This window comes from Homarus americanus, unplaced genomic scaffold, assembly GCF_018991925.1.
Source record: "Homarus americanus isolate GMGI-L3 unplaced genomic scaffold, GMGI_Hamer_2.0 scaffold48840, whole genome shotgun sequence".
NCBI classification, from domain to species: Eukaryota; Metazoa; Arthropoda; class Malacostraca; order Decapoda; family Nephropidae; genus Homarus; species Homarus americanus.
The window spans coordinates 40,521-54,395 of NW_024721847.1; the positions used below are offsets into that span (position 1 = coordinate 40,521).

Consider the following 13,875-nt stretch of genomic DNA (forward strand, 5'->3'; position numbering starts at 1 on the left):
GTAAAGTGGCCCCTAGAGACAACCCGGCTGCCAGGTTGTACAGTACAGTATAGAGTTCATTGGTTGACTCTTAGATTTTGGTATAAGAATAGGTATATTTTTTGGTGGTGTGCTCAAATCTGACCCTAGAAAGACGAAAGAGTGCAGGGAGAAATGATATTTGATGGAAGTATTTTGTGGCATTGAAGACGCAAAAACATACCTTGAGAATTACCAAAGGTTTTCTTAGGTCAACTGAAATCAGCCCCTTACAAAGACCGTTACTTAGCAATTACAAGTATTCTCTATCCTATAAAACAATTGATTTAACTAATTTTGTTGATATACTGTGAAAAATACGATTATTGACTTTCTCAGTAGGTAAAATATAAAGAATAAACGGCTGCAGCTACACAACCCTTGCTGCTCTGCGGTTTGTTTACTAATGGCAGTGTGAATTGCTAAAGGTTGTTTGCTGGTCTCAGAGTGCAGGAATTTTTGTTTCTTCACACTTAAGTGTCTAGAACTTTGTTCATTCACTACCAGGCCTTCACTTGTGTCACAAGCCATTTTCATTCCTGCAAATTATCTCCCTCATCTATGGCTGGTGTATCAACGAGACATAAATATACTATCGCATTTAAACTTGAAGTAGTGCGATATGCCAAACAACATGGAAACAGGGCAACTGAGAGAAACTTCGGACCACCACCTACTGAGAAGATGATTCGCGAGTGGAGGAAGCAGGAGGAAGAATTAAAAAAAGTGAATAAACAGAAGCATAATCTTCGTACAGTACCAGCAAAATGGCCAGACTTAGAAGAAAACTTGAAAACATGGATATTAGACCAAAGAAACTTGGGTTTGGCAGTGACTACGAAGTTGATCATTTTGGAAGCAAGAAGGTTTGCAGCCACCATCGGGGTGGATGACTTCAAAGGAACTGCTTGTTGGTGTTTTCGCTTCATGAAACGAATTGGCTTAAGCTTGAGGACAAGAACAAAGTTAGTAAGTATAAAAAAAATTTCCTAGAATTACATTTCCCATATCAGGGTGAGTCTTCCACGGTGCAGCGTCTTCTACGCCGCAAAATACGGTAAGTGGGTGAAATGAATTGATAAACATAAGTACAAAAGAAAATAAGGAGTCTGCAATAGGCCGGTTGGCCTGTGCATGGCAGCTCCTGTCGAGAGTTACTACCACTCAATCCATGAATCTATCCAGCCTCCTTTTGAAACTTTCCAGCGTTCCCGCACTTACTACAAAGTTGCTAAGCTTGTTCCACTCGTCCACCACCCTATTTGTGAACCAGTTTCTTCCTATCTCCCTCCTAAACCTAAACTTATCCAACTTGAATCCGTTGCTCCGAGTCCTATCCTGCTCGGATATTATAAGAACTTTATCTATATCCCCTTTATTGATTCCTTTCACCCACTTAAATACTTCTATCATATCTCCCCGCACTCTTCGTCTTTCTAGGGAATGCAAGTTAAGTTTCTTTAGCCTATCCTGATATGGAAGGTTTCTAAGTCCCGGAATCATTTCGTCATTCTTCGCTGCACCGACTCTAGTGAATTGATATCCATTCTATAATAGGGGCACCAGAACTGAACCACATAATCGAGGTGCGGCCTGACTAGCGCAAGATATAGTTGCAATAAGACCTCTGCACTCTTATTACTTACACTTCTAGATATAAAACCCAATACTCTGTTTGCCTTATTTCGAACATTAACGCCCTGTTTTCTAGGCCGTAGGTCCGGGTTTACAAGTACCCCTAAGCCTCTTTCACAAGTCAACTTCTCAAGGTTGCTGTTGTTAAGGCTGTATACATTGACAGTATTTGTTCTTCCAATATTAAGGGTGGTAAACAGGAAGAAACCGGCTCACAAATAGGGTGGTAGACGATTGGATCAAGCTTAGCAACTTTGCAGTAAGTGCTGGAACGCTGGAAAGTTTTAAAAGGAGGCTAGATAGATTCATGGATGATAGAGAGTGGTAGTAACTCTCGACAGGAGCTGCCATGCACAGGCCAACCGGCCTATTGCAGACTCCTTATTTTCTTATGTTCTTATGTATGTATTTCTTGTGCAAATTAGCATTTTTTTTGCAAAAAATTAACTGTTTATTTTTAACAGAAACTGCTCATTTGCAAAAAATGGCGGCCAGATGGTAAAATTGCTGATTACAGCAACCAAATAATCTGATACAAAAAGTGCTTTTTTGATGGCTTTTGATATGATTGATTCATTTTTATCGGAAATTACTCGTTTTTAATTTAGTCCCCCATAAAAGTTCTATTGATTGCGTGTTTTGAATTCCCGGTTCTCTGTGCTCCGCCCCCGGTGACCCTAGCCGACCCCAAACGATATGTAATAACCCCAGAGCCACGTGGTCAGCCTCCACGAGAATATAAATAGCTGTTAAGAGTATTTCTTACCTTACTCCGAGTCAGAGTCTGAGTCAGGGACCAGAATGCGTTGTGGGTTCCCTGTTCCCTAAAGTTTCCTTATTTTTAGAATGAAATAATACAATAAACTTCCAATAATAGAAATCGCACCCAGCAAGTTATGGCTCCATGTTGCAACTGATTAAAAATGTCCCGCATCTGGTATTATTTTACTTTAGGTCATAGTGCGCCCGAAAGTTATAAACTACTGAAACATTTAGATCTCCCTGTTCTGAGCATTTTGAAGCCCCATTTATACCAGGTGGAAATGGATAATAGCGACTCAATTGAATTTACCCTGTAATTGATTTTATGTACTTTTTCAGTCTTTATCTCTGTGAGGAGATGTTAACGGTGCATCACTTATGCGTATTATTGACTGACGTCATCCAGTCGTGATCAATGATATATCGATATCATCACGCAAATTTTTTTCAACCAATCGCATTTGATTTTTTTTTTCAAAGGAGGCAGTCTGGGTAATTTCATTGACCAGTCTGACAATGGCAGTGGTGGAGGTTGGTTGTCAATCGTGCTCCTACAATTATTTTAAGTTTATTGCTGAGTTTTACGAGAAAGATGATCATTCTATCCACTTTTAACTAAGGTATTGTACTTCGGACATGGCGCACCCCAAAGTTTTAAACTACTGAAACGTTTAGGTTAGTTTCAGCTAGGCCTACCTGGGGTCTGGCTAGGGGTTAGGTTAGATGACTCGTTTTCGTTTTCTCCCTCACCCCAAAAAAACCGATTTCCCAGGCTCTCCCCCCATTATTGTTGGGGGGGCAAAAACGAGCAATTTCTGCCCAAAATGAAGGTCATATTCACTTAAAACACACCAAAATACACCGGAAAAACATATTAGTCGACCCCGAGGGACTCATGTCCTGAAGTAAAAATTTACCCCTCATCCTACCACCCACGCAGAATATTGAACACTAATTGGTGGAATCAGATGTTGTGATTTTTTATTGGATTTGATTGGCTGCCCCCTCCCTCCCTCCCCCTCTATGCATGCACGACTCAATACCCTCCCTACCACACGTGTGCGGTAGGTAAGCGAACGTACGAACACACACAATTTGAGCAACAGCGTAGGAGCCTCACGTGCTCTGATTTTACTCTTTTTAAAATTCAATAACTTCCTTATTATCAATTTGCAACGGAAGTGTAATATAAAAAAATGATCCCAGAAAAAATAGTTCTATCTATTGAGTACAGTCGGCCCTTAACATACGCGGGTTTAGCATACACCGATTGCCCCGCCGGAGGAATATTCTGTACATTGAAGTAATTGAAGTACATTCAAATCGCGCGCGGCACCGAACACGGGACACCGCCCGCTCCCGCAACCTCACACACACACGCATAGCTCTCCCTCACTCAGTCAGTCTCGCTGTAACCACGCTTGTGTTGACATCAGCATTGTAGTTGCAAAAATATTACATTTCCGTGAATGTATTATATCAAGCACTATGAATAGAATATCACTAATATAACAGTATTTTAACCGAAAACTACTAAAAAAACGAGTAACATATCTTGAACATCGGAAGGTTAGGTAAAGTCTTTTGTTTTCATGTAGTTTATCCTAATTTACATTGAAATGCATTACGTTTCAGCAAAACTACTATTTATTTCTGAGAATATGGAAATGTAATATTTTGCTGAAAATACGACGTACAATGACTTTCGCTTTCTTTCGTTCAAAAGATTTTCTTTTCGAATGGTTTTCAGTTAAAAAACTGTTGCATCACAAGTGAATTAGGATAGAATATTATTGTAATACAACAGTTTTTTAACTGAAAATCATTCGAAAAGAGATTACGGTAAAATCTTTTGAATAACGAAAGAAAGCGAAAGTCATTGTTTTCGTCATGATTTTATCCCACTTTCCACTGTAATATGTACGTCATTCCAGCAAAAATATTATATTTCCATATTTATTTCTGAGAATACCTATATTCATTCAGTCACAGTTAAGGTAAAATATACTTGTGATGTAATATTTTAATGAAAATACGGTATCGTAGTTTTCTTTTGTTTCAAATTTAATTAACAAAGATTGATGTTTCAAATGTAATGAACAAAAATTTATGTACAGTATCTATAAATAAACTTTAATAAAAGAATACATTATGTTTTACATGGTCCTGTGCTACCATACCATGGATTTGGCTACTTTGGGCTAGCTATGATGACGCAAGAGATCTGCCCTGGCAACTGTACCGACACTCACAGCTGGTGGTGCGTTGGTGCATCGTTTCCATTGTTTACTGGTAGTTACTGGTAAATATTTTTCAACCTAACGAAACTATTACCCATTTAGAGGTCGACCCCCAATTTTTTGCCAAATAATTTGGTCTTAAAAACTTGAACTACACACAGGTATATACGGTAAATATGGACATGGGGGGGGGGCACATATACGCGGATTTTTAACATCCACGGGTATCTCTGTTACGTAACCCCCGCGTATGTTAAGGGCCGACTGTATAGTGAATTTTCCGAGTTCTGTGGTTGCTGTTTACTGCAATATTACCGGCCAGATTTGAGGAAAACACCAAAAAACACAAAAACAACCAACCAACCAACCTATCTAACCTAACCTACAAGGAGGAGGAGGAAAGGACGAGACAAGTGATTTAGTGAGGAGTTTAGCCTCAGGTAAACATGGCGGGAACATGCGGACAGGCAATGGAGTAGTATTAACCCTGAATCTTAACCAAGATATCTTTGGTTATTATTTGGTTTAGCTCATCTTCAAATCACATAGAAACACTTACTTTTAGATAATTTCTACCTCATATACACATACCTCAACCCTTAAAGCCTCTTGGAAACTTGTATCTTTCAGAAAATCCACACAAGTGAGGAACGCCTAAGAAATTAGATCAATAAATCTCTACCTTCCATTTCTTGTCCCACCACGAGCTGTCTGGAGCCGTGAGGTGTGTCACACTGCCAGGGGTTAGAGTAGGTTAAGGTAGGTTAATTTAGTGAAAGTTAAGGGTCTAGATGTTTGGTTTCCGATGTATTTTGTTCTGATCTCACCTTCGTTTTTGATGGAAAGTAGCCTTTTTGATCAAGGATGAATTGCGGTTTTTTTTTTTTTAAATGATGCATTTCCCATCTTGTGAAAAAAATTGAGGGTGTGCTAAAACAAATAATTACCATATCTTTTGTTGTGTAGCTGTTAACATGTACCACTGTCCTTCTTTCTCACCTGCTGTAGTTAAACATGGTTCTAGAAAACCCATATTTAGGCAGTGGATATCTTGTCATGACCTGAAACTTCCTACTAACGCTATTTGGTTAATAATGATGACTGACCTGCTGACGAGTTGTTTATTTTGATGTTTAATTTCTTAGTATATATCTTCATTAGTGAGTTCTGATATAATAATGATTTCTTGTGCAAATGCTTCGTTTGGTATTGTGGCAGTGATGTCTCATCCTAGGATGGGTATAAAACTGCAGTTTTGGACAATACAGGGCCGACAGTTCTAACCAGGCTCAACCTTTAGATTTCCTTATTTGGAGTACAGTATTTCTAACCCCATTTCAACCAGTCAGAAATGAATTATAGTATCGGAAATGAATTTTAAATTTTTTTCATGATTTTACAACAGTCTATGGCCACGAGTTACTTAGGCATGTGTTCGTGAGTCTGTTTTGGCTGTGGGGCATGCTCTCTGAGGTGGACTGTCTCGTGATGTGGGGTGACTTGATCCAGCCTCACAAATTTTCACAAACACGAAGTGACAGTGCATTAAATAATACAGCTCCTCCCCGACTTACACCTGGGTTAGGGACCCAAATCCAGGTCATAAGTCGAAATGGTTGTAAGTCAAAAATGCTTAAATAATACGTACGGTATATAGAAAATCTAAAATGGGTGTCTCTTTTTCTTCTCAGCTCCACTAAACTCTCACTTTTAAGCTTGCCAGCCATTTTAAAGTGAATTACATAAAATTTTGTCTGTGTACTGATGTTGGGACTCGAAAATATACAATTTGACAAAATTTTGGTACGATTGAAGCAGGTCGTAAGTCGGGGAGGAGGTGTATCTAAAGTAGATATTCATGTTAGTGTCACCTTTAGATTACTTGGAGTTAATATTTAGTAGTTGCCACCCTTTATGAATATTGAGTCCTATATGGGGAGATAGAGAAAATAAATAATTAAGTGTATGTTTTTGTTGGAAATTTATATTTTTTTTAGTTATTTTAACTTATTTTATAATATTTGGCCAATCAGTGTCACTGTTGATGTGAAGTCATAGTCGTGCGTGCCAATCAGCGTGTGTGCCAATGTGACGTAATATTCGTGCACTAATCAACACAAGTCTCGATTCCCGGGCAGTTGGAAGATGGCGTCTGTGTGAGGTGGATGCACATTGACTGGCTGCCGCATTATTCAGCTCATTTTGGCCAATGAAGCAGCAGTCATTGACATTTTTAGGGCTGACGGTGTTCTTGTTTCATCTGTTAAATGTTCAAGATGTTATTCAGAGTGTGAGTACCGTGTAGATCACCCTGCATGGTACTGTGGCAAGAGACGGACACTTCCTCACTCTACCCTCCTGTGTCTCTTACTTATGATAACCTTCTTACACACGAGGGGTTAGGTTAGGTTTGTGAGGTTTTTCCAAAGTTTGACCTCCCACTTTTATTTATTTATTTTTTTCAATCTCTTAACTTTTGCTCATTTCCGGTGGCAATGAAGGTGATATTTGTATTTAACACAATGATTTACACAATGATTTACACAATAAAAACATAAAAAGTCAATTAGATGTTGGCAGCTGTTAAATATTTACCTTACATGGATTCACTCGGAATTTGTTACCTTGGTAATTCATAACTTCCTAAAATTAAAAAATCCGAGCCAATCTTTGCCTAAGTTGGCTCAGATTCCCCCAAGGTTGTTGGAGGGAAGGGAAGGTCAAATTTGATTGAATCACACCAAAAGACACTGGAAAAACAAATTGGCCACATTGACTCCGATGCTCAATGTATGTTTATGAGCCGTTTGGTATAGACGGCTGTTCACACCTCCACAAAAAAATCAAATCACACCATATCATAGTACAGGTAAGTTCTTTCTGTTGAATATACCGGGGGGGTCCCCCCCCCCACCCCTCCCCTACAGCTAAGAGTTGGGTAAGGTTAAGTTAAGTAGGTTGGTGAGGTGAGGTCTTCTAACAATGCTTCTGCCTGTTTTTCATATCAACTAAGGTTAGGTTTAATTTAGAAGTAACTACTTTTTAACACATTTGCACAAATTACAACAGTGTCCACAATAAAACACACTGAAGTTGCGGCATATTTATGATCATATTCTATGAAAAATCGGCCGCGGGTCAGTTGTCAATAATTACCCGCTATTTTACCACGAGTGCGCCCTGATTGGCTAATCGTCCATTATCGGCGATTAACGCGAGAACTATATTTGACCGTGACTGGCGGCAGTTGGCATTTATTTAGCGTTGAGCCGATCGTTGTGTAGCTATACACATGCCTGACCATATTTCTGTTGTGCATGGAAACTCCTAACAAAAATAGAGGGAAATATTTGTTTTTGGTTGAACAGAGAATTTCATATTTCTCTTTATATAGGGAGGAAAAACTATACTATATTCTATTGTGTTTCCTCCGCAAATTTATATTTTTTTAATATTGGAACGGCTAAGACTTCCCCAATTACCAACAATATTGGTTGTTTAAAGTGGGCAGTAGAGGGAAAGTGTGAGGTCAAATACTACAAAGAACACCAGACAAGCCTTTGAAAACCTGACCTGACTTATGACTGAGAGCACCACCACCAGGAGTTGTTCAGTTTTGTTCATTGTTTCCACAGATGTTCTTATCATTGTAAGAGGCAACTTTTACTAGAACCTAATAGAACCTGACTTAACCAACCAGAGAAACCTACCTTAACCTAACTTCCTAACTGGGGTAGCGGACCCCCCCGTCGTATTAAACAGAGAGTACTTAGTAAATCAGAGCACACTCGCAGTAAAATAGCATTAGTGGGAACTAAGCCGGTCACAGCAGAATATCCACTACGTATTTTTTATAAGTTCAAGCTTAAAGTGATCAAGTTTGCAGAGTAGACAAACAAAGTTGCAGGAGCCAGAGATTTGGTGAATTTTCATTTGTTGCCACTATATGAAATCGAAGTTGAAACTGTTTTTCTGACTGTTTTTGATGTGTTATGAATGAATTTCACCTCCATTTCTGGTGCAAATCAATAGCTTTCCCCCACTCACCCTTCCATCCCAGACATGGAGATCTTGGGGTCAATGGGGTCCCATACAGCTCATAGTCCAGGTGTCAAGGACTGAAGAACGTGGCCAACCGGTGCTGTCTTGTTAAGTCGGGACAATAAATTATGGTAAGGGAATAATGCAGTTACTCTCCTTGTGTCAGTCCAGGGAAGGCGAACACCGATGCCAGTCTATGCAGCAAACAATGGCAACAAATTTCAATGATAGATTCCCTGAGTTGTTTACTGAATCTTTGGATTTTGTTCAGTTTCTGTTCAAGACAAATGCAAAACGGTGTGGCTCTTTTGCCCTCGAAATAACCAAATTACAGGCTGACAACGAGGCAAGGATCAATTTTGCTATCTATGATTTTTTTTATTCTTATTTATTTATTTTTATTTTTTTTATTGGGCACTCCCCTACATCCTTGTGTAAGGTGAAGCGCAGAAGCGTTTACAATGCCCAACAGGGAAGCACGCTAAGTTCATGCTTGCCTTATGTCTTATGAGTTAAGGGTGTAGAAGCCTGAAGAGTCAATGGTTTATGTCTAAGCAAGTTTTTGGAAGTTCCAACAACTTGTCCCTGAATACGAATTTGCAACTTACGACTTACAGCAGGTACCTACTTTGCTGCTAGGTGAACAGGGACCAAGGGGGGCTAGGAAGTGTGTCCGAACAACTTCCACCGGCCCGGGAATCGAACCCGTGACATCTCGCTTGCGAGGCAAGAGCGGTACCGCTCTACCCACCTTTGCCCTGCCATCTATGATGACATATCAATGTTTTGGGTTATTTATCAAGTTGACATTCAGCTGTTAAAAATCATACAATCAAGATTGTGATACAATTTGAAAGCTTCTATGTCTGTGAGGCAGCTTTCGTGTCAGTGGTGTTTATAAAAAATTATTACCGTAACCGTATATCAAACTTAAACTTAGAATATTGTGTACTGTGTTGTTTAATCACATAATTATACCCCCAGTTAATGATAATACACACACATAAAGTCAGAAACACTCCTAAAAGTCCCCTAAATCACTATACGGCCTCTCCTCGACTTACGACAACCCGGACATATGATGGCCATGGTCGTATAAAATATTTTTCATGTTACGTATTTTCGAGTCCTGACGTTAGTGATCGCACTATGTGCCGACAAAATTTTTGTTTGTAATTCCCTTTAAAATGGCTGGCAAGCTTAAAAGTGAGAGTTCTCTTGGTGCTGAGAAGAAAAAGAGAGACACATTTTAGAATTTCTGTGTATTATTTTCGCCTTTTTGACTTATGACCTGGTCGTAACCCCGCCGTAAGTCGAGGAGAGACTGTATTGTATATACGTATATATACACTAGAACTCATAAATCACTACTGTAATGTAATATCAACATCTGTAACAAGTGCATAACAGCATTAATAGAACACAGACTTTATGTAGACAGACATGTGTTGTTGTTTTGAGATTATTCATCCCCTTCCAGCGTTACCATTGGGAGGGGGGGTCATCAAGCTCAGGTAACGATGCAGGGAGGATGTGGGCAGCTCAAGGTCACTGTGAGAAGTTTAGGCTGTTGGCTGATCTGCTGATGATGTTGATGCTGAGGTTTTCTTAAAGGACATGGTGATGGAAGCTGTCATTGTTGTTTCTTAAGCTGCTGGAACATATTCTTATACTGAGCCATCAGGCTGTAAGATCTTGTGTGAAGTTGTTGCTGCACTCCATAGAGGGGTCATACTCAGACACTTAAGTTTTTCAAGTGCTCAGTCACCTGAAACACTTCACTAAACTTCTGTATATCCCAACATGCTGGCTCTTCTTGTTCTTCATCATCACCACCGGAATCTTCTTCGTCCGCTCTCACTATTTCCTCCAACTCAGTATCAGTCAAAGTTTCCTTGTGCCCTTCAACTAACTCCTTTATTTCCTGCTCAACCATGTCTTCAAACCCATCACCGCCTACAGCTCTGGCCACCTTCACAATGTGCTTAACTTCAGTGTCGATCGTAGGGAATCCTTTGAAGTCATGCACACAGTCGCTCTACAGTGCCCGCCAACACGAATTAACAGACTGGTTTCAGTGCACCCACGGCCTCCTTCACAAAAGTGATGCAATTGGCAATGTTGAAATCCTTCCAGCATACCATAACACTTGTTGGTGCCGTCCTCCATGGCATTGCGAATGCAGACGAAGGTGAGGCGTGTGTACGCTGCCTTAAAGCACTGAATCACGCCCTGATCGAGAGACTGGAGGTAGTGTTGGGTGGCAGGAACACTACCTCGACGTCATTGTATGCGAATTTTATGGCATCCGGGCGGCCTGGTGCATTGTCAGCAATCAGCAACACCTTGAAAGGCAGGCTCAGCTTCTCTAGATAGCTATTTACCTCGGGGATAAAACATTTGTGGAATCACTCAAGGAAAAGCGTTGCTGTCACCCAGGCAGACCTATAAATCAATCCTGGCTTGATCATATGCCCTGCTGCATTGCCACATAGTAGAAGGTTGACGTGGTCCTTTGCAGCCTTGAACCCTGGGGCCTGCTTCTTTGACTTGGAAATGTAGGTTCTGGTTGGCATTTTCTTCCAAAACAAATCTGTTTTGTCAGCGTTAAAGACCTGCTCTGGAAGATATCCATTTTCCTCCATCAATTTCTTGAGTTCTTCTGGGAACACCCTTGCAGCTGCCTCGTCCGCCGATTCGACAGTGATTCTAATATTTTTCATGTTGAAATGCTTTCTGACACTGTTGAGCCAACCTGCACTGACTTTAAAATTCTTCTCGGAGCTGGTGGATGCTTCGCCCTGAGGAACCTCAGATTTAAACTGTTCATAAAGACTCGGTGCCTTCTGCCTGAGCATGTTGCCGTCGATGGGGACACGTTTCTGGTTCATACCCTCCACCCAGATGTTTAATGCCTTCTCCACCTTCACTAGAGTTACATCTCTAACCTGGCTCGTCACCTTAACAGTTAATGAGGCCCTTGTAGACACGGCTTCACGAATTTCCTACTCCCAAATCTTAATGGAACTCTCGCTTTATTCGTTCCGTCCGTGCCACAGCAGCGACCGACATCCCACCTTTCATTAAGTCTAAAACAGCCACCTTTTCTTCTAAGGTCATCACAGAGTGTTGTTTCTTCACTGGAGGACGGGCAGAGGTTGGCTTGTGTTTGGGCATTATGAACGAGTATGAGAGGGGTTTAAGTGCACTAAATTGACACACACAAGAGGCAGCTGAGATAGAGAGAGGTGGGATTGAGGGGTGGAGCATTTGGAGGGCTTGTGACCCACTTTGAAAATTTTGAGCTTGAAATTGGAAATTGTTACCTAACCCCTGGGGCAATCCGCGTATACTGTAGTTGAAACAGCATAAGAAAAATATGCATAAGTTGCAAGTTTAATGTATTAATGATATTTCTTAATTTAAGTTTTATTTGGTTAGTACAGTATATGTCATCTTTTATAATTTATTTAATGCCACAGTCTTAAATATTGTCAAAAGTCAACAAGAATCAGATCATTAGTTGGTTTGTTATACTTCACACATTTGGAAAAAGGTGATGAAGACTGCCAGAGAACAATGAGCCAATTCAGATAAAAATAGAAATTATTGATAAACTTGAATAAATAGTTCCAGTGAAAGTCATTCAGAAACCATATAGCATCAGTCATACTACAAGCAGTGTTAAACTCTCAAAACAGAACTTTTCAAAGATCACATTTAAAACCATAGATGAGGCTGTGTATGGCTGTGTCGGAACAGGACACACATTACATATCCAGAGGCTTACAGCATAAACAAGAGGAATAAATTAGTGAATACAGTATTAGTGATTTGCATACATGGCTGATGTTGATTTAGTGTCACGTGGCGCGACGAAACACTGCTGCTATGGTGTGTGCAATAGTGACTCACGGTATGCACACAGAAAACACATGAAAAACGTGAAGTGGATACCATTTCCCGGCCCAGAGGAAGAAGCCGATAAGTGTAAAAGATGGATTCGTGCTTGTGGCCGTGAAAACTTTACAGTTGAAAAAGTAAACAAGTTGACAAACATTTGTAGCAAACATTTTGTTGGTGGTAATGGACCAACTGAAGCTCACCCTGACCCTATACCAGCACAATACACCCCTGACCAGGTTAGTACAGTATAGGTACATAATAATAATAATAATAATAATAATAATAATAATAATAATAATAATAATAATAATAATAAAATAATTAACAGTTTATTGAAAGAGCTTGGCAGCCAGAAGGCTGAAAATATAGTTACATAATTGGGGAATGGGTTTCGATTTACAAATAATATACAAATAACATACGTGATACAAATAAGATATATGATAACTTGATGGGGAAAAGCTCAAACTACAGTTCATTTCAACATAGTGACAGTGCAAGAAGTAGCATTTACTGGGAGTGAATACACTGGTTTATTACAAGTTATTGATAATTTTTACAATGGTTGGGACTGGGCTGTTCTTATAGCGATCAGTTCGTGCACGTATGGGCTGGATGCGGTTGTGGTGTCGAACAGCAATTCTCGGGCTAGGGATCTCAGGTGGTAGTAGGAGCCGGTGTCGAGGATGGTGCAGAAGCTTCTTAGTAAATTTGCAGGTGAGGTCGTGGTGATGGTCAGTGAGAGTCGAAAGGGTCAGTGTGTTGAGTGCTTCTTGATATGTGGAGTAGGAAGGGGAGAGAATAATCTTGCATGCCCTCTTTTGCACTTTTTCTAGGTGTTTACGTTGTGTGGCATTTAGGGAGGAAGACCAGGTAGGGGAGGCATCGGTGAGCTTGGGAAGTATGAATGTTGAGTAAACACTGAGGAGCTCGGGTGCAGGGACTTGAGTCGGCGGAGGAGGTGGAGACGGAAACTGGAGGATTTGACAACTTCACTAACGTGTGGTTTCCAATTTAGTTTGTTGTCTTTGGTGACGCCGAGGAGCTTAGTGGAATCTACAACCTGGAGTGTGTTCGGACCTAAAGTAATGAAAGGGGGTGGGACAATGTTGGAGGAGAGGTTGATGTGCATAACCATGGTCTTGGTATGGTTAATGGTGACGTGGTTGTTGGTGGCCTAGTTTTGGAGACTGTTCAATAAATCCTGAAGGGCGGTATAGTCGGGAGCAGAATTGTTGACGCTGATCCCAATGGTGGAGTCGTCGACATATTT

General features: G+C 40.3%; 1 protein-coding gene across 6 annotated transcripts in view; it reads left to right on the forward strand.

The window, feature by feature from the left end:
• Positions 1–13,875, forward strand: part of LOC121861869 (tigger transposable element-derived protein 1-like) — a 65,607-nt gene that overhangs the window by 23,265 nt on the left and 28,467 nt on the right. Inside the window, exon 1 of one of the 6 annotated variants that reach the window (XM_042359766.1) lies at positions 22–987. The exons of 3 other annotated variants lie outside the window; for them this stretch is intronic. In XM_042359766.1, the coding sequence (XP_042215700.1) occupies positions 580–987 (408 nt within the window). In that variant the 5' untranslated portion in view covers positions 22–579. Of the gene's footprint in view, positions 1–21; positions 988–10,049; positions 12,839–13,875 lie in introns of those variants that run through there. 2 more of the 6 variants (XM_042359765.1, XM_042359767.1) reach the window with 2 other exon arrangements.